Below are 26,268 nucleotides of genomic sequence, written 5' to 3' on the forward strand. Positions count from 1 at the left end.
CACCAAGTTGCTGAGGTATCACCGGATGACACCCGGGGTCTACCGTCAGAACACAAGACCCTTGCTTGCTGCATGACCTTGGGAAAGCCACTCAACTTCTCTGTGCCTGAATTACCTCATCAGTAAAATGGGGATTAAGACTGTGAGCCCAAAGCAGGTCATGCGTTGTGTCCAACAGGATTATCTTGTATCTAGCATCTAGTTCCCCTCTCAGAATCACACCTGGAGAGTTTCCAGTACTCTACTAGTCTCGACTACAGGAGGGAGAGTCAAGCAGAGGCATATCCATTCCATTCCTAGCTCGGGGCATTGGCTAGCGAGTGGAAGACAATCTGCAACAAGTTAAAACTCTCCTGTGCTGGGCAGCAGCAGCTCAGGAGAGAGGCTAGGTGGAGATTCAAGTTTACTGCGCAGGAGGCGATGGAAAAACAATTCCATATTTTTACCAAGAAAACTCTATGGATACACTACCAGCCAAAACAACTGCAGATGGAGGTGAGGTGTTCCAAGAAAGATGTGTCCGTGGCGTCGATAATAATAATAATAATGTTGGTATTTGTTAAGCGCTTATAATGTGCAGAGCACTGTTATCTTAATGATCACTTTAATAAAACAGAGAAAATAATTTTATAAATATTTACTGGCAAAAAAGTATTTTTAAAAAGACTCTGTTGCAGACTAGTAGACATTTAAGTACTTACTAGTAAGGACTAGTAAGACTAGTAAGTACTAACTTGCTAGTAAGTAAAATGTATCCCACGAATGTTATTCTTTTCGATAGATACCATGGCTAATAAAGAACAACTTCGATGTTCCACTGATGTTCATAATTATGACTTTATCAGTTTCAACTTAGAAAACTCTGCTTCCCAGTGAAACTGGCAATCTGGGCGCAATACAGACTTTCTCATCTTCTGGTCTGAAAGATTATATGAAACCTGTATTTTTCTTGAACGCTCCCCAGTGGGGTTTTTTGTAGTGCCATACTTTCTCAAAGAAATGAGAGAGCTAAAAGCTGTATTCGAGACTTCCTTTTAGCAAATGCAAACAAAATTCAAAATTTCGGGATAATGGAACAACTCGGATTTTCATTATAATTTCAGTTCAGATGAAAATGTGTCTAATTCTATATTTAGAACATGTGGGCTCTTTCATTGCATAATAGACTCCTAGAGAAAAAAAATCTTCCAATCACAAACCATTGAGGCAATTTCTTGCTTTACTTAACCTTGATGCATAGTTATTTTGTCACCAGTTAGTAGTTCCTGCATATATTCTGTGTGGCAAATAAGCTCCAATTGGTGGGCTAACAGTGGAGTTCTTTGCTTACCAAGATATAATAAAAATGATAATAATAATACTAGTGGTATTTGTTCAGCACTTACTATGTGCCAAGCACTGCCCTAAACATTGGGGTAGACACAAGATAATCAGGTCCCACATGGAGCTTGCTGTCTAAGTAATAATAATAATAATAATAATGGCATTTATTAAGTGCTTACTATGTGCCAAGGACTGTTCTAAGCAGTGGGGTAGAAACAAGGTAATGAGGTTGTCCCACCTGGGGCTCACAATCTTAATCCCCATTTTACAGATGAGGTAACTGAAGCACAGGGAACTTAAGTGACTTACCCAAAGTCAAACAGCTGACAAGTGGCGGGGCCAGAATTAGAACCCACAACCTCCGACTCCCAAACCCGTGCTCTTTCCACTAAGCCACGCTAGAGAACGGGTATTGTAACCCCAGTATACAGATGAACATCTCTGAGGTACAGAGAGACTAAGTGTCTTGCCGAAGGACACAAAGTATGTAAGTGGTGGAGCCAAGATTAGAATCCAGGTCCTCTGACTCCTGGGTCCGGGCTCTTCGAAAGGGCCTGGTTTGCTTGGAATTTCTTCAGATGCGGCCTCCAATTCATAGATGTTTAACTGAAATTTCAATCTTGACACCTCTGAGTATCAATCAATCCTATTTACTGAGTGCTTACTGTGTGCAGAGCACCGTAAGAGTAAGCACTTGGGGAAGTACAATATAACAGAATTGGTAGATACGTTCCCTGTCCACAGTGAGCTTTCCAAGCTCCTATGACAGGAGCCAAATCATCCACCTCTAAAGCCAACCCTGGCGGTCATATAACTCCAAGGGGACTCTTTCCTTTCAGGATGGCACAGGCTTTTACTAGATAGAGCACGGGCCTGGGAGTTAGAAGGACCTGAGCTCAAGTCTCAGCTCTGCCATTTGTCTGCTGTGTGACCTTGGGCAAATCACTTCACTTCTCTGTGCCTCAGTTACCACACGTGTAAAATGGGGATTAATACTGTGAGTCCCATGTGGGACAGGAACTTCGTCCAACCTGACTTCCTTGCATCTACCCCAGCTCTCGGAACAGTGCCTGGCACATAGTAACTGCTTAACAAATATCTTAAAGAAAAAAAGGGTTGGTTTTTATTCTCATGCCAGCTTCACAGCCCCCGATGAGCACTTGAGCACGTTCTAGCACAGCTGAGACAGGCAGGTTGCTAGAAGCAGACTGGAGGTGGAGTCCTCTGGGTGGGAGGGAGAGAATGTGGACGTAGCAGGTACTGGGTAGCCTTGGAGAGACTGATCCTGGCTGCAGACCAACCATCGACAGAGCTTATGCCAGCTTAGTCCTTATGCAGGAAACCCGACGAGGGGCTAGAGCTCAATTCTCTGGTCCCAATTCTCTGAAGAGACATACCAGTCTCCTGAAGTGGGGGAACTTAAAGGGTGAGGATGCCAAGGAGAGTCACTTCAGGTGACGCTAGAAATTGAGTTTCCTGTAAGCTTCAATGTACCACAGGTTTCAGACATGAGCTTTCAAAAGTTTCTTGGAGTCAAAGTGGAGTGACTCTTCTCAAAGGCATAAGCAAGGTCCGAGCTGCCGGGAAAAGAAAGGAAAGAAGGCTTTGCCAGTGAACTTACGTTCCAAAGTGACTTAGGAAAGCTGCAATGTACTCTCTTCTTTTATGATAGCCCTGAATTACATACTGCACCTGAAAAAGATAAAAGACCCAAAGCTCTAAGATGCCTAAGGGATAATACCGACATTTTAAAACTCCTTTAGTCACCGAGCATTTGTTCTAGTGAACACTGCTAAGCTGTGCATCTTCAGTCAGGTCAACTTTTAAGACTAAAAACACATTTTTATATCACGGCTTCATTCTAGGTGGAAGAGGAATTTTTTTTTTAAAAGCAACTTGTTTGTATTGGCTAAAGCAACGGTGAATTTCTGCAGCTGACAAATCCGTGTGCTAAATTATTTGAAATAACCTTGATACAATCAGTGCTGAGAGCGACGTACTCTCTCAGAGTAAAACAATTCTATTTATAAAATAGGGTTTATGACAATTTATAAAAATAGTGCTTACTTTGCAGGCTTTGTGTGGGATCAGAAATGTTATTTTGGGAAAAGGAAAACAGATGATAAATCTGCTCAAGTCATTTTGTTTTAAAGGGGATGAAAAGAGTTGTGTGTGCTTTAAGATTTTAAAACAGAAAATCATTTTAACGGAAACCCACAACAAAACTGGATACAGATAGACTGCAGTTTAATTATGGAAATTCATTTCAAAAGATTGTTTCTGAAAACCACCATGCATTAACCTCATTTGTGAAAAGGCAAAAAAAAAAATCTAATTAAAAAAGACAAGCAAAATTAATGAAAGGGAACTAGATAAGGAAAACAGGGTGATTCTTGTGTTTCTGGAAAAAACTTGTCCTATATTTTTACAAGAAAAATCTGACTAGAAATTAGTCTCAGTTGGAAAGTTTAAAAAGACTTCTATTCTCAGTATTCCGGTACTAAATTTGCATCATTTTTCCAAGTTTCATGACAAAAATTTGAGGACAGGGCTAAATACCAGAATCAAAACAGGAATTCTGCAATCAAATCATTTTTCCCCCTCTCAGTTTTCAATGGTTCTGACTGAAGAGTTCTAATATTGAAATTCCATTTTCAAATGGAAACTGCTCCATCCCCGATCATTTGGGTGGTTCAATAATAAGGAAAAGGTGATCAGTGGGATCAATTTCTCTCCATGTGCCTATATTTGAGATAAGTATGATATATTCTTGTCTGCAGTCATCAAAACAATAACCCCAGGCTTTTGACATTATCGAAAGGATATCGGTAAGGGGGAGAGTTGGAGGATAAACCTAGGTTGATGAAAGAAGCAAAGAATTCATTCATATGTGTTGAGTGCCTACTTTGTTCAGAGCACTGTACTAAGTGCTTAGGAGAATACAATATAACAGTAAACACAGAAGAAAGTGAAAAGGTGGCGTGAAAGATGAGAAGAGCCAGAGTCGGGGAGGGGGCGAGAGGGACTCAGAACTGAGGAGAATGAGAAAGAAGAGTTTTGGGTAAGAATGAGGCCTCTAGCATGGCCACGTAAGCAAAGCAATCTAATGGTCAGCAACCTCGATATAGATAGAAATCAGCACCGATATCCATAATATCAACACCATGGTGTGAAGGCAGATTTTGTACAAACCACTGTTCCACAGCTTTGAGGGTCCTCCAGATGATCCCTGACTTAAAAGGGTTGGTCAGTAGATGTACTGAGACATTAGTGGGCAAATGTGGGAAGCAGAGAAGCCTAGTGGAAAAAGACCGGGCCTGGGAGTCAGAAGCACCTGGGTTCTAATCCCGGCTCCCCCACTTGTCAGCTGTGTAACCTTGGGCAAGGGAACTTCGGTTCCCTCATCTGTAAAATGGGTATTAAGACTGTGAGGCCCCAGATGGGACAAGGACTATGTCTAACCTGATTAGGTTGTATCTACCCCAGCACTTAGTATACAGTGCCCGACGCATAGCAAGCACTTAACAAATACCATTAAAAAAAAAAATCAATGAATAACAAATGAACAGATGAGTGCATAAGAGAGCAGAGGTGCCCGGGGTAAGGTCTGACTGGAACAGTGGAGAGGATTAACAGTGGAGGGAATGCCTTCTAAGACAGGTGATATATTAGAAGGGTTTTGAAGGAGGGGAGGGATGAGTTTTGGTGGAGCTGAGGAAGGAGGATGGGGACAGCAAAGAGAATAAAAAGCAAAACGTAACATCACAGTCAACGAAGAAGGAATTAGCGTCAGAAAGTACACCAATCAATCAATGGTTTGAGTGCTTACTATGTATAGAGCACTGTACTAAGCATTTGGGAGAGTACAATACAACAGAATTTGCAGACCCATTCCCTGCCCCTAACAAGCTTATACAGTCTAGAGGGGGAAGACAGCCATTAATATGAATAAAATTATATTGTTCAGGAGAAGAAGGGATAGATGTTATTTGGGTGAAACTTCGAGGAGATGATTTAGACTCTGAATTGGCAATGGTATCAAAAGGAGCTATTATCACTGCCATGTTTTCCAGAATGCAGTAGAGGGGTGAAAGGCTCCCCAAAGACTAAAAGAGAAGGTACATTGGAAATGAAGGTGACTGTCCTCACCTTGTTGGTTAGTAGCTGGCACACTTGTGGGACATAATCAATTAGACATCCTCCTCCTGGAAAGGCTGGGATGTGAAGAGCAGAGGAGCCTCCAAGAGCACTAAAAAGTAAAAAACATAAGCCACATGATTAACACGTCACTAAGATTCACGTGATTTAAGAAGAAATCAACCTAATTCAGTCCAAAAGACTTAGGATCAATTGACAGAAATGGTGAGGAGAACCTCCACTCTATAAGAAGGAACGCCACGTCACAATGTGTATTAAGAAACTTTCTGAACATTTATCGATTATTTTATAATACGCATCAATCAATGGTATTTACTGAGCACTGACTCTGCACAGAGTACTGTACTAAATATTGGAGACAGGACAATATGACAGAGTTGGTAGACATGTTCCCTGACCACAACAAGCTTACAGTCCTAGTGGATGAGCTTTGATGATTCGTTTATGATGTACCCTCCTTCCACTTTAAAATTAACCAGTACAAGACCCTGAAGAATTTACTTTCACATATAACCTAGAGAAATATTTCAATCCAATTGAATTATGACTACTAATAACAACTTAAATTCATGTAGTAATTTTTTTTTCCAGTACTTCTGTGAGGTCAAGAAAGAGCCAAGATTTACTATTTCCATTTTGTGGATGAGGAAACTGAGGTGGCGAGAAGTTACGTGATTAATAGCAGAGCTGAGAGTCCAGTCTCATCGTCCTTACACTAGACCATGCCGATGTGGCCTAGCAGAACCAGTAGCTTCTACCAGTGAGAGGCAGATGTTCTGATCTCTCCCTCAATGATCGAGAGAAAATGAAGATGACCGAAATTAATAACCCCAATTTCCCGTCTGTTGCTACTCAGGGTGCAATAATTATTAGTATTATGATGATGGCATTTGTGATGGAGGGGGAAAACAAGCTCTCTTGATTACAGCCCCACTCTTGATCAGTTGTATGGGCTTGGGCCAGGTTTAAATACATCTGCAGGCTTCCATTTTGAGACCATTTCAGATTGGAGGCAGAGCATTGGCATGGTAGTTCTCTCTCTCACACACACACATTCACTTGTTCTCAAGGCAATCAATGGTATTAAATGAGCAGGTATTGTGTACAGAGCACTGCATTAAGTACCTCAAAGAGTACAATAGAATACATTTGGTGCACCCAATCCCTGCCCACAGAGAGCTTACAGTCTGGAGGGGGACATAGACATTAAAATAAATTACAGCTACAGGAAATGGCAGAATGCAAGGATATGTACATAAGAGCTGCGGGGCTGCAGTGAACAAAAAGAAAAAGAATAAACAGAACCATTATCCTAAAACAAGGCCTAGAACCACTTCCCGCTCTGCTTTGGCCTTGCTAATCTTCTATTTAGGAAATGTTCCACAGATATGAAGGACTGTTAAGAATTAGCAATGAAGCAGAAGAACAGAGCAGGAGAGATACTCACTTCTAAGAGAGTATATATAAATATATATATATATTATATATATATAAATACACATGTACCTATATGTACTTTTTTATATTTTTTTTATAAAACTGAAAACGTTCTTCTGAGGAAATGTTCCTTGTTATATATAAGATTCAAATTTCATAAGAGTATGGGTAGAGGAAAACTTTTGCAACCTAAAGTAACTAAAGAACTTGAATCAAAGATGCAATTTCAGAACTCTAGAAGATGCACTTATTAAATAATGTGTGGACATATGGAAAAAACTACTGGAAATGGATAAATCGGCTTTAAACAAATCTATAAAAATATGTTAAACAGCTGAAGCTAATTTATTAAGTATTCAATTGATGGGAAACAGTAATAGCCGAGGATATTTGGTCCAGAATAACCAGAATTTGGTTGGGGAAGATCAAATGAGAAACTATGACAATCTAGTGAAACTGGAAATGACATTAAAACTGTGGTAGGAGTCTTCAACCACAAAGATGTGTCCTGCATTTGGAAAAATCTGCTACAAACTTATGTCAAATGACTGTGTCCTTTGCAGCAGTAAAAACAATAGGAAGTCAGGAACTAAAAAGAAGTAGCATGTTCAACTGATAACATATGGCAGTGGACAAAAAAAGAAGTCAACAAAGAATTATAAAGACAGACATGACAAGGAATCTAAAAAATGAATAGAAATAATTCAGACTAGAGTATAAAGTTAAAGCTAAAACGAGCTGAAGTAGATTTGCTAAGCAAGTAAATATTCTGCAATTGATTTATAATAGGTTAAATGTAAAATGGAAACTATCTAGGGATGCTCAGAAGTAAAGTTCAGATTATGCAATGGAAATAATATTCCAGCCATGGATTAGAATAACAATGCACTTTAAAAATAAGACAATTGAGCAATTTACTGTTAGGGGCAATTCTGTGATAACAAATATACCGGCTTAATTACAAAGATGTAATTCACCACATATAGGTACTAAAAATATTAAAGATACATAGCTAGAGGTAGTAGAGGGCAGAGGAAAATTACACACCAGGTAGAAAATTGAGTTTAATACTGTAATCTCACAGTACATTCCTGAAAAAGAAATGTATTACTCATCTAAAGAGAAAAAATATGAATTTAATAAACCAGAGATGCAAGGAAGAATACGGAAACTAAGCACACATACATTCATTAGTACAGAGAGAAACCCCACTTCTGAATGACCACAATATATAAAACCTGGATCTACGTCATGTACTAATCGCTGTCATCATCCAGATCCGTAAATCTTGTCCACCGTCACGGGAATCACTTCAGGGAAGACAGTTCCCTTCCCTCTTTCCTCTCCTTTTTCCACCTCTGCAGGGTGGCTTCCCAGGCTGGTGCTCTAACCAGTAGACCACACTACTTCTCATCCTCTGAGGAATGACCAAGTTCCCTCTAAATCTGGAGGCTTAAGAAGCCCTTAAATGTTCTGTGGGGAAGCAGCATGTCCTGGGGGTAAGAAGGACATGGGTTTCAGCCCCGACTCTGCAACTTGTCTGCTGTGTGATTTTGGGCAAGTCACTTCACTTCTCTGTGCCTCTGTTCCTTCATCTGTAAAATGGGGATTAAGACCGTGAGTCCCAAGTGAGACATGGACTGCGTCTAACCTGATTAGCTTGTATCTATCCCAGAGCTCAGAACAGTGCTTGACACATAGTAAGCGCTTTACGAATACCTCAAAAAAAATTCCCATTCTCCCTTCTACTTAAAACTTTGAGCCCCTGTGGGAAAAGGACTGTGTCCCACCCGATTAACTTGTATCTATCCCAGAGCTCAGAACAGTGCTTGACACATAGTAAGCACTTTATGAATTACCATTATTATTATTTGTACGTTAATCAGGTCTATGTGCTGGCATCAGAGTTCTAAGAGTGGGAATAGGAGGTGGTCTTAATGGTGTGTGGCTCCAAGAAAATAATAATGGTATTTGTTAAGTGCTTACTATGTGCCAAGCACTGTTCTAAGCATTGGTGGCGATACAAAGTAATCAGGTTGTCCAATGTGGTGCTCAAAGTCTTAATCCCCATTTTACAGATGAGGTAACCGAGGCACAGAGAAGTTACGTGACTTGCCCAAAGTTACAAAGCTGACAAGTGGCGGAGCTGGGATTAGAACCCAAATCTCTGACTCTCAAGCCTGTGCTCTTTTCACTGAGCCACGCTGCTCTTCAATACCTACTAGGTTATTCCACATGCAGACTTGAACAAAACTCAAAACTTTCTTTGGAAAAATTGTTTTTTAAAAACATACCCAACTTATTTAAATATTAAACTTTTGGCCCTTGGGTGAAATATGGGTTGTAGGGCAAAGGAATCTTGCCTAATAACAAAAGGAGATGGAATCACGGACACTAAGGTCCTTAAGTGTTGACAGGAAAAAGACTGTAACTTATGATTGGGAACGAATATCCCTTTCAAGACTCAGTAAGGAAAAGGAGTCCCTCGATCCTGCAGCATCCTCCAGTTATGGTCCCATCTCCCGCCCACCATTCCTGTCCAAACTCCCTGAATGAGTTGCTTTCCCCCATAGTCTCAACTTCTCCTCGTGCCCCTCCCTGGCACCCACAATCCAGGTTCAGCCTCTTCCACTGAACCTGCTCTCTACAACGTCACCGATAACCTTCTCCTACAAATCTAGCAGACTCCACTCCATCCTAATCCTCCTTGATGCACTCAGTGGCCTTTGACACTGTGGAAAGATGTCATCACATTGTACCTTGTGCGGTGTGATAAAATGATGTCAAGTGTCTCGTGAGGGGCCATAAACTATATGCCACATCACGGTTTCATTCTGTTTGGTTCTTTTCGGGGCGGGGGAGGGGACTGCTGACCTTGCACTAATCAAATGAAGACAAACGTGAGGAAAACCCTGATTATGTATCTGTCCAAACCTGACAAAACCCCTTGTCCTCCTTCCTCCTACCAGTAATTAATTTTAGAGCCTGTCTTCCTACCTAGATGGTAAGCTTCTTGAGGTCAGGTATCAAGTCTACTAATTATATTCTCCCAAGCCCTTAGTATGGTGCTCTGCACAAACTACACACTCATTAAATTTTATTGATTAGTTTTTTGACCAGGCAGATTCTCTAGACTGTAAGCTCACTGTGGGTCAGGAACACGTCTACCAATTCTGCTATATTGTACTCTCCCAAGTGTTTAGTACAGTGGTCTTCTGCATATAATAAGCGTGCAATAAATACCATGGTGTGCCAAAAATATCCATTGGTATCTCAGATTGGAATGCTGTTAATGAATCTTGCTGGGTAAGTAGAATAACGCCCATGGTGTAAGAATAAACAAGGACTTTGAAAATGGAAGCAAGAAGGCTATTGTTTCCTTTGGGTGTCTGACAGTTTGGCCCCAAAAGGATATCAAGATGCAGGCTAAACTGATGGTTAGTATAGCCATTTTAATTTTCAGTCTTCTCTAATGCCATAAAGACCGGGGGATACAAAGACATCAGTACGGACTTCTAGTCTGTTCCATCAACCCCAACACCCTGGTGCCAAATGTAACAACAAATAATAATCCAGAATCACAAATAACGAGGCTCCGGAAGAATTAAAGTTCCATCACTCACTCCTGAAGCGGGGCTCGCTGCGTTGCACTTTGTCTTGGCACGAATGTGAAGAGAATAGATAGACCCCGAGAGATAATAATAATAACGTTGATATTTGTTAAGCGCTTACTATGTGCCGAGCACCGTTCTAAGCACTGGGTAGATACAGGGCAATCAGGTTGTCCCACGTGAGGCTCACAGTCTTCATCCCCATTTTACAGATAAGGTAACTGAGGCACCGAGAAGTTAAGTGACTTGCCCAAAGTCACACAGCTGACAGGTGGTAAAGCCGGCATTAGAACCCATGACCTCTGACTCCTAAACCCGTGCTCTTTCTACTGAGCCATGCTGCTTCTCATGCTGTATTGGCAGCTGAAGTGGGAAGTCATAAGCAGAGAAGAAAGAAATTTTCAAAGATACAGTGAAGTAAACCTCAGGTAATGCTTGCTAAGAACTAGCTGTGAGGTAGGCCTGATGCGGAGCAATTAGAAATGGAGCCGGTCTTTGACGAGAGGCCTTGAGACAATTCCTTCGCCAAGAGGAAGGCATGAAAACAGCACCAGGACCTCATAGAGCAAAAATGATGGTACGACAAGGGACATCTTTACTTGCGACCGATGAGGAAAGATTGCCAGTCACATATCAGGCTTATCAGCCACACTCACACACACAAATAGAAATGTCATCCCACACACCCAAAGGACAGTTAAATATAAGTTCTGTTTGGTTTTTAATGCCATTAGGGTAAAGTCCCAAATGATTTAGGAGGAGATAAAAATTCAGATACTTCCACTTCTTTATACAGATTAACTAATCTATCCTTTGACATTTTGAAAATGGTCACAAACTTCTCTGAATACCCTACATGGGAAATTCAGAACAGTAACTGATAAGCACCCACACCAACAACCTCAGCCACCTCAACACTCATGAAACTATCAATTTATCTGTGTATGCAAAGGAGAAGCAGCGTGGCCTAGTAGAAAACGGAGTGGCTTGGGGGCCAAAGGATCTGGGTTCTACTTCAGGCTCTGCCACTTGCCTGTCACTTAATCTCTCTGTGCCTCACTTCCTTCATCTGTATGTTGGGGATCCCATACCTGTTCTCCCTTCTATTTAGACTGCAAGTCCCATGTGGGACAGGAACTCTGCCTGACCTGATTATCTCACATCTACTCCAGCACTCCGTACACTTCTTGTCACACGGTAAGTGCTTAAAAAATACCACAGTTATTATTAGTAGCTGTAGTAATATGCATGCATATATTTATTCATTTTAATTGCTTACTTGGTATTCCGTGATGGAACAAACACTATCCTGGGAGATCTACTACAGACCTGAGAAGGAGGGGGAGGTAGCTGTTATTAATCTCAATTTTACAGATGAGGAAACAGACCCTTAGTGGTTAAGTGATTTGCCCAACTCGGCAGATCAGTAGCAGATGTGGCTACGGTCCTCTGCTTTCTGGTCCATGCCCTTTCCACTAGATCGGGGGTGTCCACGTGTTCCGAGCAGTGGGCCACAAGACCAGAATTCCATCTGCATCCGGCGGCCACAGGGATATTTTATTGCTGAAAATGGGGAAGGGCAGCCTGTTTCCTATTCAAAAACATCGTTTTATCAGCAGTAATAAAAAAGTTTACCAAACAGTTTAATCAACTTGGTTCCTATAGAAGTGGACAACTACGAGTCTAGTGCTAGCCGAGGATCAGTTTGGATCAAGTCACTGAGAATAGCGGTATTTAACTGACTGAATGGGTTCCCAGAACTGTGCGGTATATTCAGTTAGGGCGCATTTGAGGGAGCGGCTCTGTAAGTCTCTTCAACAAGTTTCCACAGCTTGGACATCTGACGGCATTAAAAATAAACTAAATCTCCATACGCTGCTTCAACTTCTTCTAAACATTCCATAAACTGGCAACGCTTAAGGGCACGAGCTACCAAGAAAATTTACAATCTTGTTCACATCTCCTATATGAATTACAAATTGATTTCAGTCTGGTAGCATGACACCTACACGGTAGTATGCGAATTCACTCCAAGTATTTGGGACAGTGCTCCTGCACACACTAAGCATTTAATAAATATTAAAACTGCTAATTGGCAACTGTCAGTTCCCGAAAGGTAGCACTGGGAGCAGGTTAGGCCCTTCTGGTCATGTGTACTAGCTAATGAGGTAAAATTGAATTGTACTTTCCAAGCACTTAATACAGTGCTCTGCAGACAGTAAGTGCTCAATAAATACGATTGAATGAATCATTTTTGCTAGAAATCTTAGGCAGGTCACACTCTGCCATTAAGGACATTTCATTCCTTGTCAGACAACTGTGTACTGTGCCATACTGACTTTCCTTTGGCTCCAGAGACTCAGCATGGCCTAAAGTACATTCCCTTGTACATTCTAAGCAATTAGTATAGTGCTCTGCACATAGTAAGCGCTCAATAAATACTATTGAATGAATAATGACAAGAGTACGAGCCTGGGAGTCAGAGGACCTGGGTTCTAATCCCTACTTTGCAACCGCCCGGTGTTTGACCTTGGGCAAGTCACTGAACTCTGTGGTTCAGTTTCCTCATCTGTAAAATGGTGATAAGGATGTAATGGTAGGATGTAATAGTTCTCCTTCCTACTTGGACTGGGAACCCCCATGTGGTTCAGGGACTGTGTAGAACCTGATTATCTTGCTTGTATCCCAGTGCTTTGGCACAAAATAAGCACTTAACAAATACCATAATTACTATTTTATTGTCACCGATGGGGTAAAGGAAAAAACAAGCGCTCTCCAATAATAATAGTTGAGGAATATGTTAAGCACTTACTACAAGTACAAGGACAGCGTGGCCTAGTGGAAATTCCGTGGACCTGGGAGTCAAAGGATATGGGTTCTAATCTGGATTTGGTTTTTTTTAAAAAAAATGGTACCTCGTAAGTGCTATGTACCAGGCACTGAACTAAGCACAGCACTAGATGCTTGTTGTTGTCTTTTGCCGTCGAGTCGTGTCCGACTCGGAGCGATGCCACGGACACCTCTCTCCCAGTATGTCCCACCTCCGCCTGCAATCGTTCTGGTAGTGCATCCGTGGAGTTTTCTTGGTCAGAATACAGAAGTGGTTTACCACTGCCTCCTTCCACGCAGTAAACTCGAGCCTCCGCCCTCGACTCTCTCCCACGCTGCTGCTGCCCAGCACAGGTGAGTTTTGACTTGTAGCAGATTGTCTTCCGCTCGCTAGACACTGCCCAAGCCACCAATGGAATGAGTAGGCTCCTGCTTGCCTTTCCCTCCCATAGCCGAGACCGGTAGAATACCAGAAACTCCCCGGGTGCGAGCCTGAGAGAGTAGTATTATATCCTAAGGGAACAAATTTTCAGGGTTCTGGAATTAGTATCCACACCAAGGGTCGACATCTAACACTCAGCAGGTCTCACCTTCAGGAAGTCTTTACTAGAGCTACAAACAAGCCTCAGTCCCTGCTCTCAGGGCTAGGTGTTTGAGGTCTTCGTGGTTTCCAATACTTCTGTCGATTCCTGTTTGCCTGGTGCCAGTCGTCGTGGTATGTGTTAAGCGCATCGTTCAATCGTATTTATTGAGCACTTACTGTGTGCAGAGCAGTATGTGCCGCACTATACTGGGCACTGGGATGGATAGAAGCAAATCACGTTGGACATAATCTCTGTCCCATGTGGGGCTCACGGTCTTAATTCCCATTCTGCAGATAAGGGAACTGAGGCACAGAGAGCTAAGTGACTTGCCCAAGCTCACAGAGCAGACAAGTGGCCGAGCTGGGATTAGAATCCAGGTCCTTCTGATTCCCAGGCCTGAGCTCTATCCACTAGGCTACGCTGCTTCTCAGTACTGACAGACATTTGGTCCTCTATCTGTCCTGACCTTCACCCAGCAGACCAGTCTGACTGCCTGACTGTTCCAATTTGTTCTTCTTACTGGCCTCCGCCCAGGCTGGATCTACCCTTTGCCCTGGCCACTGGACTCCAACTCCACCTGGCATTTTGATATATAGAAGCAGCGTGGCCTAGTGGAAAGAGTACGGAATTGAGAATCAGAGGACTTGGGTTTGAATTCCGGCTCGGCCACACACCTACCACGTGACCCTGGGCAAGTCTCTTCACTATTCTGGGCTTCAGTTTCCTCAACTGTAAAATGGGGGCTCAACGGGATGCAGTATGGCATAGTGGGAGGCAGTATGATCTACTGGAAAGAACATGGGACTAGTAGTTAGAGGACTTGGGTTCTAATTCTGGCTCTGACACTTGCCTGCTGTGTGTGACCTTGGGCAAGTCCTTTAACTTCTCTGTATCTCAGTTTTCTCAACTGCAAAATAGAGATTCAATACCTGCTCTTCCTCCTACTTAGGCTGTGAGCCCCATCAGTATCCGGCCTGATTAACCTGTATCTACCCAGTGCTTAGAACGGCTCTTGACACGTAATAAGCACTTAACGGATACCTCGAAAAAATTCCCATTCTCCCTCCTACTTCAAACTTTGAGCCCATGTGGGAAAAGGACTGTGTCCCACCCGATTAACTTGTATCTATCCCAATGCTTAGAACAGTGCTTGACACATAGTAAGTTCTTAAAAATACCAACATTATTATACCCAAAAATGAAAAAGACCATTCCTGCACTCAAGGAGCCCGCAATGAAATGTGGGAGGTAAGTGAATATATATGGCCGAAGTTAATAGTCAAAAGTTTATAGCTAAAAGAGTGAGACTCTACATACACACGATCAAGGGGTAATCTTGAGATCTTGCTAAAGTTTTCTTGGCAGTCAAATCTTTGTAGTTATTCAGAGGGCCCATTTCTACTGATGTGGTCAAAGTCCTAGAGAGTGAAGTAAAGAGGGATGATTTAGGCTGCATGCCAGGAAAAAAAAAAAAATTGACCAGACAAGCACTTATGGCCTGAATAGACTAAAAACCTGCTGGCCGTTCTCGGCTAAGGTATGCCATTCTACCTGGCACACCAGCTTTTGGCAAATGCAAGGTCATCAACCCCAACCCCTCCGCCTAATCTCAGGCATTTTGCTCTGCCTGCTGGTGCCCCTCCTGAGTAGCAGGGTGGGGCATACATAAGAAGCAGCGTGGCCTTGCGGAAAGAGCACAGGCCTTGGAGTCGGAAGACCTGGGTTCCTATCCCGGCTCCACCGCTCGTCTGCTGTTTGATCTTGGGCAAGTGACTTAACTTCTCTGCGCCTCATCTGCCAAATGATGATGTTGGTATTTGTTAAGCATATGTTAAGCACTTACTATGTGCAGAGCACTGTTCTAAGCGCTGGGGTAGATACAGGGTAATCAGGTTGTCCCACGTAGGCTCACAGTCTTAATCCCCATTTTACAGATGAGGGAACTGAGGCACCGAGAAGTGAAGTGACTTGCCCACAGTCACACAGCTGATAAGTGGCAGAGATGGGATTCGAACCTATGACCTCTGACTCCCAAGCCCGTGCTCTTTCCGCTGAGCCACGCTGCTTCTCTATGGGGATTCGATGCCTGTTCTCCCTCCTACATAGACTATAGGCCTCATGTGGGACAGGGACTGTGTCCAACCTGATTATCGTATACCTGCTCCAGTGCTTAGTTAAGTGCCCGGCACATAGTAAGAGCTTAACATTGACAACCAAAATACGGGACGCTGGACTGTGAGTCCATGTTGGGTAGGGATTGTCTCTAGCTGTTGCCGAATTGCACTTTCCAAGTGCTTAGTACAGTGCTCTGCACACAGTAAGCACTCAATAATTATGACTGATTGAATAATAACCCCACCTCAATCCTGCACAGGTGCCTTAGAAATGACATGGTGAGGCAAACACATCTGAAAATATCCTCTTGGAAAACCTCTCTTTCCTCAACCTGGCATCAGCATGATGCTAATATCAGTTTAAATTACACAGAACTATCTACATTTTTATGCAACTCTTCCAGCGATAGAAGAAGAATTCCCAAATACCCATCCTCAACGCTCATCTTTTCTAGGTCATGGACCGCAATGAACATGCCCAGCCCACAACCACCAGAGCGTTTTCTCATCTCTAATTTTGAATGATTTAGCTGAGTGAGCCTCAGTGTTTGAAGCACTGCAGCTACTATGACGGGTCATTTTACTGAATGCTTATTTTACTGAATTAAGTAATGGGGGAAGTATTTCTTAATTCAGTAGCTTCCTAGTCTGTCATAGTACCGATCCTAATAGACAGCGTCACAGATACGGACTAGTGACTCACCCAATTATCCGCTTCGCTGATAAATATTTAACAAACTTACTATGGCACAAACCGAATGTGTCCTAGGCTTGCTGAATAATCTGAAACGCGGTTCTAGGAAACCGAGTAACTAGTACGAGAGGCTTCAAAGGCCGTGAAACAGGGGAAAAGAACATGCAGAAACTGTGGTTTCTAGCTGTTAGATTCATGAATCATAAGCCTTTTTAGGCTGGGTAAGTGTAGCAGATAGCAGAGAAATCTCTTCAAAAGGAAATGTGTGTTCTGGTTCAGACATAGACTTTTATTTCTCAGGTTGATGACAAGGGACGAAGGAGTCAGGGATGGTTCAACCGCCCACAATAGTGGTAGAGACCAGAGATAAAAGACCAACCCACTATTGGCTATGGAGAGACGTGAGGAAGCCATGTGTTTAAGAATTCCCTTCCCGCTCTCCTCCCATTCTATTTCCTCTTCTGACAGACAATCCAGGAAATTGGGATAAAACAATGAAATGGAGGAGCAGGGCTGGGGGGAGGCGTGCGGGGGGAATTCTGTATATCGGGATGGCAGAGAAGCTTAATTACCATACACATAAGCTTACTGGGATCTTCAGGGGATCAGTGTTTTTTCTCTCTCTGGTCAAATAGAAAGAATGCCCCCAACCAGGATAACAAAATGATCTGTTTCCACTCACATTTTCCACGCACATTCTAAGACCATTTATGCGATAGACATTTCTCGGTCCGAGAAGATAAGGTGGAATATTAGCAAGGAAGTTTCAGGTATAAACGCAGATAAAAGGCAATATTGTCATTTGCACGCGGAATAAGCCTAATTACAGGAAAACTCACAAGTTTTTGTTCAAAATTGTTTTTCAGGGGTTTGTTAACATATTAAAGAGGCCTTTAAAAAGGCAGTAATCTCAGCAGATGTCCCACCATCAGGATTTTATTAGCATGTTGCAAAGTATTTTCAAAAAACAATGGTCTTAGCAGATGTTGTACCATTAAGATTTCGAATGAACAACCTTATATGCCTTGCCCAACCATCCGTGAAAAGGGAAAAAAAGGCATTCTCTCTCACTGCAACTGATAACTGGATATTAACCATAATGATGCCAAAGGAGATCAATATCAAATTACCTTAGATGACAGACTTAAGGAACTCCCTTAATTTATTTTTTTTATTTTTCAAATTATAACATTATTATAACATTTTTTAATTTTGCAGCTTTCATTAGCTTGTCTGGTGCTCACCTATGGCCAAACAGGAAACCCTTCTGCTTGTCTATTTGCTCTCCTGAGGAAGTGTTTTCAATCAATCAATCAAGTGGAGCATTACAGTTTGTATCCCTATACAGATGATATGGAAGATTTTAAGAAAGTCAAGAGAATAACCAAAATATTGGGAAAGAGAACTTTTATGGAGCGACCGGGGAACTGTCTGATGTTAACAGAAAAGAGAAGGCAGAGGAAATATTGAAGATTGCGAGCCCCATGTGGGACAGGGACTGTGTCCAACCTGATTAGCTTGTCCTGGCACTTAGTAAGCGCTTAATACCACAATAAAAGCTAACGAGTCAATGGTATTTATTGAGGGTTTGCTGTGTGAAGAGCACAATACTAAGCACTTGGGAGAATACAATACAACAGAGTTGATAGACACTCGCTCTCTGATCACAAAGAGCTTGCAATCTAGAGGGGGAGATGACATTAAAGTAAATTCCAGATATGTAAAAAAGGGCTGTGGGGCTAAAGTTGACCCCACCCACTGTCCTCCCCTGACGGTACTTTTAAATGGTCCGTAGCGGGACCATGTGCCATTTTCCTAGTGGCACAAAGGTCTGGGGAAAGGCACATGCCCTCACCACACAGGACAGGACAATTCTTCCCTACATTTATGAATTCCCAGAGAGAAGACGACTCCCTGATCTGACGACAACAATTCATCTCTGTAGCTGCAGGGGATAGAATAGAACCAATTGCTTTTTGGTCACCCTACTTTTAAAAAGATGCAAAAATTCAGGTCCAGGAACTGTGAAGGGGAAAGATGTTGTCAAAAAAAGCCACAGCAGGGATTTCATTATGCGACAATCCATTAGCACCATGCATGTCCTAGAACTAAACTGACATACTTCAAAATATAGTTAATCAAGTTAACTGATAATATAGTTGTCCTATAGTTAATCAAGCAATCAATCGGTGGTATTTATTGAATGTTTACTGTGTGCAGGGCACTTGGGAGAGTATAATGCAACAGAGGTGGTAGACACGTTCCCTGCCCATAACAAGCTTACAGTCTATAATGCTGGGATTGCATCAGCACAGAACCCAGAGTTAACGAAGACTCACGCTGTGGTACCCACCACATCTGACACCCCACACACCAACGGGTGCATAACTGTCACTTCCAACATCGCATAGCACCACGGAAGACTATTCCGCCATTACGTTCGAGCCAAGACACATAATGAAAACGTTCAACTGGCAGAGCTGAGTTTTTAAGAGAATCCAGCACATTAGGCATCATTGTCCCACATATACCCAGGGAGGATATGAGTAATTTTAATAGCACTTTTAAAAAACTTTCAGTAAATAGCACCCTAGAGAGCTAACAAAAACCTCTCTCCTCACAGTGTGAGGAGGTAAATTAGGAGGTAAATTAAAATTAGCTTAATTTCCACAATCCCATCACCTACATATATTACTGGCCTGGTCCCATTTTTTTTTTTTCAGAATTCTATTAGTTCACACCCTGGTAGTCTTGAGGCAGGGATCAACCCTCTCCTCTTTCTTCATTGTACAGAATCTGCTCGCTGCAATATGCAGGAAGAGCCTGAATCAATTAATCAATGGTATTTATTGAGCACTTCCTATGTGCAGAGCACTGTATTAAGCACTTGGGAGGATATGTGGCCTTGTGGATAGAGCCTGGGCCTGGGAGTCAAAAGAACCTGGGTTCTAATCCTGGCTCTGACACTTGTCTGCTCTGTAAATGTGGTTCACTGTGGGAAGGGAATGTGTCTGTTTATTTTTATCTTCTCCCAAGTGCTTAGAACAGTGCTCTACACACAGAAAGTGCTCAACAAATACGATTGACTGACTGACCTTGGGCGACTGTGAGCCCCATGTGGGACAGGGACTGTGTCCAGCCTGATTAGCTTGTACCTCCCCCAGCGCTTAGACACACAGTAAGAACTTAACAAATACCATTATCATCATTACAATATAACAGTTGTAGACATGTTCCCTGCCCAAAGGCACTTACAGTCCAGAGGAAGAACTCATTAAATAATAAATATGTAAATCACAAAAACTAATAAGAGAAATAAGGAATAAGGAATCAATAATGAAGAAGCTCCATTCGATGACTGGAAGATACAACCGTTTGTATGAATGAACTGTCTGTCAGAGGTATTTGCAGGGGCCCTGGAAAACCTGGCAGCTGCCTCCAAACAGAAACAAAGAGTTTTAAACCTGGAAGCCAGAAAAGAGGACCATGTGGGCCACTGCCAACAAGAACTTGACTTGCTCCCTTTATTCATCCCTGCTCCCAGCCCCACAGCACTTATGACCATATCTGTGATTTTTGTAATTTATATTAATGCCTGTCTCCCTCTGTAGACTGTGAGCTCGTTGTGAGCAGGGAATGTGTCTGTTATTGTTGGATTGAACTCTTCCAAGCGCTTAGTACAGTGCTGTGCACACAGTAAGTGCTCAATAAATGTGACTGATCGACTGACTGACCATAAGTCTGTTGGTCTTGGAAGTTAAACAGCAGCAAAGATTGAGACAGTCAGTCTCAGTCTAAGTTGAAGGAAGGACAGGAGAACTGTGGGGAAGAGAAGTTAAGTGACTTGCCCAAGGTCACGCAACAAGCAATTGGTGAAGCTGGGATCAGAACCCAGGTCCTCTGATTCAATCAATCAGTGGTATTTATTGAGTGCTAACTGTGTGCAGAGCACTGTACTAAGAGCTTGGGAGAGCAATATAACAATATAACAGACTTGGTAGATAGGTTCCCTGCCCAAAACAAGCTTACAGTGTAGAGGGGATTCTCAGGTGCGTACTCTTTCCATTAGGCCACGTTGCTTTTGAACATCATAGTCTAAAGGCAACTAAATGTACTTCCTGGATGCCCTGAAAATACACGTGAATTAAATGCTCAGAATTTATTAAACCCCCACGAAGTGCAAAGGGCTTAATGAGGCAGGTTGGATAAAACACTGCTCCTACTTATACTCTAAGCAGACACATAAAAATCGATGCAAATATATACAGATGAGATGAATACTTCTGAATTCCGTGGATACTAATATGTTGACAGTAATTCACAAGAATGTAGCGAATCAGGTGCAGTGGGTCAGATTGTTCCAGGAAGGTTGGATCAAAAAAGCTTCCTCAAAATGATTAGAAGATAGTACTGCCTCTGGCTTGAAAAAAGGTCAACATGGTGGTGGAATGTGTTAGTAAGGGTATGAAATGTAAGAGTTGGGAAGCAATCCGTTCTCTACACTCTGTACTGGTCAGACATTTACTGGAGAATTATGTCTAGTTTCGATCACCCTTTGAAAAAGGAGGTAGAGAAACTGCAAATGATACATTAAACAGTAACAGGTATTATGAAAAGGAATAAGAAATGGGTCAAGGGGAGACAATATGAATAAACCAGGATTGTTTAGCCTAGAGAACTATTGTTCTTGTCTGTCCGTCTCCCCCCATTAGACTGTAAGCCCGTCAAAGGGCAGGGACTGTCTCTATCTGTTACCGATTTGTACATTCCAAGAGTTTAGTACAGTGCTCTGCACATAGTAAACGCTCAATAAATACTATTGAATGAATGAATGAATGACTGAATTACTTCTGGCACACTACAAGTGTTTCTGGGAGAATACCGATTACCTGGATGTTCTTCATGACCACTGAAGATAGAATGAGACTAAAAAAAGGCAGAAGAGAAAACTTGTGGCCTAGCGGATAGAGCACGGGCCTGGGAGTCAGATGTCCCAGCTCCTCCACTTATCTGCTATGTGACCATGAGCAAGTCATTTCACTCCTCCATGCCTCAGTTACCTCATCTGTAAAATAGGAATTAAGACTGTGAGCCCCAAGTGGGTCAGGGACCATATTCAACCTGATTAGCTTGCATCCACCCCAATGCTTAGAATAGTGCCTGGCACATAGTAAGCGCTTAAGAAATATCAAAAAAGAGAGATTCAGACTGCACGAAAGGAAGGACTTCTTGACAATTAGGGTGAGAAAATTTTACACTAGGCTACCAAAAGAGATGGATCTCCCAAGGTGTCCCATCTAACTCTGATACTCTAGAAGCCTGGGCATGAACATATTAGTGTGTGAGAGGAATGGGGGTGGGGTGTGTGAGGGAGCAGTGTACATGTGTCAGAATGTGAGAAAGAGAATACCTCAGTGTTTGGGTAGGTGTATGCGTCTTGGCAGGCATGTATGTTTGTGTATGTCTGAGCAATCAAAAGTGAAATTATATGCGCAAGACACATTGTCAGTGGCAATGTAGATGTCAGGGGAGTGCATGAAACAGAGAGCTGGAGGAGGTGAGGTGAATGCCAGAGGGGAGGAAGTGAAAATGTGAAAGAAGGTATATGTCTATGACTAAGTGTAAGCACGAAAGAGGAGAAACAGAAGCAAAAGTGGAAAAACGAAAGGAGGCATGAGGCAGTGTAGGAAGAACAGAACTGTAAATGAGATGAAAAAGGTCACATTTATAGCCATAGTTAAGTAATGGAAAATGATTTCAGCTTGCATAATGGTTTGGCATAGGGCGAGACTAAAAATCGGGAGACCAGTAATGAGGAGGGCACAGTCAAGCCCACGAGTGAGGTAATTGGGGTCTGAATAAGGGATTTGGCAGTGGGGGCACAGAGGAATGAGCAGATGCAAGTGATGTTGTGAAAAAAGCAGTAGGACTCTGTAGTTGACTGTAATAAAGAGTGGGAAGTTAAAGACAAGTATAAAAGTCCACCCCAAGGATTCAAGCCTGGGGGAGAGGTGATGGACGTGAAGGAATCGATTATAGTGTCAGCGGTTTGACACTTGCGCTCTCCTGTCCTGACAGTGGTGTTCCTTCCGGGCAGAGTTCAAAAAGTGAATTAGGCAAAGATGAAACACACGATGAAGTCCACGCAAGAACTGACTGGGGGATAAGGTGGGAAAGTGGTGGCCGGGAAGCTGGATACTACATGAAATTGGCGGAGGAGAATGTGTCCAACCTGATCAGATTGTAGCGTTTAGTATAGCGCTATGTGCTTAGTACAGTGCTATGCACACAGCAAGCATTCAATAAATATGATTGAATGAATAAATCCAACCCAGGGCTTAGAAGAGTGCTTGCTTGACACACAGTAAGCGCTTAACCAATATTAATATTATTATTATATGAAATGGGAGGATCTGGTTAAATGGGATGCTGCTAAGGCAATGTTGAAGGAGGTCCAAGATGTGACAACACCATGGAAACCAAGAAAGGTCATCCAGGAAAAAGTGGTTCAGTAGGAGCTGAAGAGCATGCATGAACAGCTGACCTTTGGTCCAAGTTAACCTCAAGCTATGCTTTCATCGGCAAGGAAAGCTTCATTTTGGTACAGGAAGAGCACACGCAGACCAATAATAATAATGGTATTTGTTAAAGCCCTTACTATGTGCTAGGTACTGTACTAAGCACTGGGGTGGATAGAAGCAAATCGGATTGTCACAGTCCCTGACCAGGTGGAGCTCACAGTATAAATCCCCATTTTACAGATGAGGTAACTGAGGCACAGAGAAGCGAAGTGATTTGCCCAAGGAGACAGGTGGCAGAATCTGGATTAGAACCCAAGACCTTCTGACGACCAGTGGCGTGCTCTATCTGCTATGCCACGCTGCTTCTCAAGCAACTGATAGGTTATGGAGTGGGAATTCTCGCACCTCACTATACTGTGTTTTTGCTCTGCAAGGGGAAGGGAGTGAGAGCTACTCATATGCCTTCTGAACGAGGTTTGACCCAATTCTTATTGCATTTTTACCTGAGTGCTAGGTGAATACTGCCTGTAAAAATCTTCCTCCCACCCAAAATACTAAATGGTGTGGAGTGATCCTCAGAGCATCGTGAGTCGAATCCCGAACGCTCCTTCCATAGTCCAAAATGAAATTTTAAAAATCCAGAAATTGTCATTTAGGAGCATCATGAATCACCAGAAAAAAAATATCTGCCCAGCCTCGAAATTGACATAAATAAAAACCTGCCTCTCCATGGGGGTATTTTTTTCTCTCTCCCATTTGGTCGGGGGATTTAAGTTATTCTCAGGACATGTCTCCGGCTTTGGCCAATGTCAAAACGTGTTCAATCCCCTTATCTGATGATGGAAGGCAGGCTTTATTCTCTGGCTCCTTCCTTACCGGGAACACCCTTGTTAACCCTAATGCTTTGCAGGCTGAAAGTACACTGCGCTTGGCCTGTTTTTGATGCTGCAGTTCTTTCTCGCCATAGGCAAGCCATGGCCTTTCTCTCCTTATTTAACTTGGCTCGAGGTTGATGTGAAAGCTGGCTGTAGACAGAACGGCTGTAAAGAATCGCTGTCTGAGCATGGGAAAAGCAGGTCAGTGTCTTTTTTTCTTCCTCCTTGGGCAGACAGGTATTTTTGCCTTTGATCCCCTACTCTGTTTTCCCTCTCTCTCTCTCATTTGTTACTGAACAGTTCACTTTTCCTTTTTCTCCTTCTCTCCCCCCAACCCAACCCCCACCCCCCCCCCGCCTTTCTGTTGCAACGTCATCACTTTTCCACATAACACCGTTTGGCACAGAAGGAGGGAACCACATCAAATAAAAGAATTCAACCACAAAAGCTGCTTGGGAACCAGGATCCCAGATTTTTTTTGTCAATTTACCGTTTTCGGACTTGTTCTCCCATAATCAAATCCTCCCTATCACGTTAACAATGTGGTGTTGTGTCAAAACATTGGAATTCTGCTTCAATCAGCAACCCGGAGCTTAACAGTAAATGAAATTTAAAAAAGCAAAGCTGCTCTCTTGCTAAACGTGGGCTGTGCGTGTGCTCAGAAGTGGATGACTTTCTTCTGTTTAATGTACCTCTCCGCTCCAAATAAAGGCGAGTGGAAATCTGTAGACCAATTAAAAAATGATAGAACCGACAGAAGAGTCATAGACCCACAGAGATTGTGGGTTCTGAAACTCACAGCAAAAAATCCAGGACCAGGCCTCCGGACTTCCAATGGTGAGCCAGGGTTTCTAATCCCAGCTCTGCCACTTGACTGCTGTGTGACCGTAGGCAAGTCACTTAACTTCGCTGTGCCTCAGTTATCTCATCTGTAAAATGGGGATTGAGATTGCGAGCCCCACATGGAGCAGGGACCGCGTCCAGCCCGATGAGCTTGTATCCACCCCAACATTTAGTATAGTGCCTGGCATCTAGTAAGCCCTTAACAAATACCGTAATTATTATTATTATCATTATGGGAGTGGGTGGTGAAAGTGAGTGAGAGACAGGCTGGAGCAGGGCTGGAGTTGGGGAAGCACTGCTGTCCTAGAAAGAGCTGGAGCAGTGCCTCACGGTAGCCCTGCCTCACTAGTATAGATCTTACCTGACAGGAGGGAGGACAAATGGAGGAGGAGCTGGAAGGTGACACAGTCTAGCTCTCCTGTTTATTTAGGTGGCAATTTGTTAATGGCATCAAACATCCATTTTACAATAATTGTGGTATTTGTTAAGAGCTTACTATGTGCCAGGCACATAGGGTGAATGCAAGCAAATCAGGGTGGACACAGTCTCTGTCCCAAATAGCGTTCACAGTCTTAATCTCCATTTTACAGATGAGCTAACTGAGGCACAGAGAAGTGAACTGACCTGCCCAAGGCCACATAGCAGACAGGTGATGAAGCCGGGGTTAGAATCCATGACCTTCTGACTGCTAGACCCGTGCTCTATCCACTACGCCATGTTGCTTCCCCTTAGCTCTACAGGTCTGTCTTCCCTAACCAAGTCAACTCTCTCATGATCTAACTGGACCTCAAGATTCCGAATCCCAGCAAAAGTGTAAAATCAAGGAACATGTACACAGCATGCTCGTGTTCAGCTATTTGACCTACCTAGGGAACTGGCATACACATGCAGGACACACCCAACCTGAACAACTCATCATTAATGGTATTTATTGAGCACTTACTATGTGCAGAGCACTGTACTAAGTGCTTGGGAGAGTTCAAGAGAGGTGACGGACACATTCCCTGACCACAATAAGCCTAAAGTGTAGAGGGGAAGACAGACTAGTACAATTTACAATATATAAAATAATTTAAAGATATGAACATAAGTACCGTGGGGTTGAAGGTGACGTGGATATCAAATGGTCAGAGGTCACAGATCCAAGTGAAGAGATGATGCAGAAGGGAGAAGGAGTTGGAGAATAATAATGATGACATTTGTTAAGCGCTTACTATGTGCCAAACACTGTTTTAAGCACTGGGGTAGACACAAGGTAATCAGGTTGTCCCACTTGGGG

General features: G+C 42.8%; 1 protein-coding gene and 1 non-coding gene across 6 annotated transcripts in view; one reads left to right on the forward strand and one right to left on the reverse strand.

The window, feature by feature from the left end:
* BABAM2 (BRISC and BRCA1 A complex member 2) overlaps positions 1–26,268 on the reverse strand; it is a 311,772-nt gene that overhangs the window by 62,111 nt on the left and 223,393 nt on the right. For all 5 annotated transcript variants that reach the window (XR_003762063.2, XM_029072333.2, XM_039913076.1 and 2 more), the window contains 2 exons: positions 5,473–5,572; positions 2,945–3,015 (listed from right to left, as the gene is read on the reverse strand). Coding sequence is in view for 4 of the 5 variants with exons in the window: in XM_029072333.2 (XP_028928166.1) it covers positions 2,945–3,015; positions 5,473–5,572 (171 nt within the window). In the remaining variant the exon portion in view is untranslated. The remainder of the gene's footprint in view (positions 1–2,944; positions 3,016–5,472; positions 5,573–26,268) is intronic.
* On the forward strand, positions 205–343 carry LOC114814470. The gene has a single exon (XR_003762263.1). It is a non-coding gene; the product is annotated as a small nucleolar RNA SNORA7 (small nucleolar RNA).

The sequence above is a fragment of the Ornithorhynchus anatinus genome, chromosome 9 (assembly GCF_004115215.2).
Source record: "Ornithorhynchus anatinus isolate Pmale09 chromosome 9, mOrnAna1.pri.v4, whole genome shotgun sequence".
NCBI lineage: Eukaryota > Metazoa > Chordata > Mammalia > Monotremata > Ornithorhynchidae > Ornithorhynchus > Ornithorhynchus anatinus.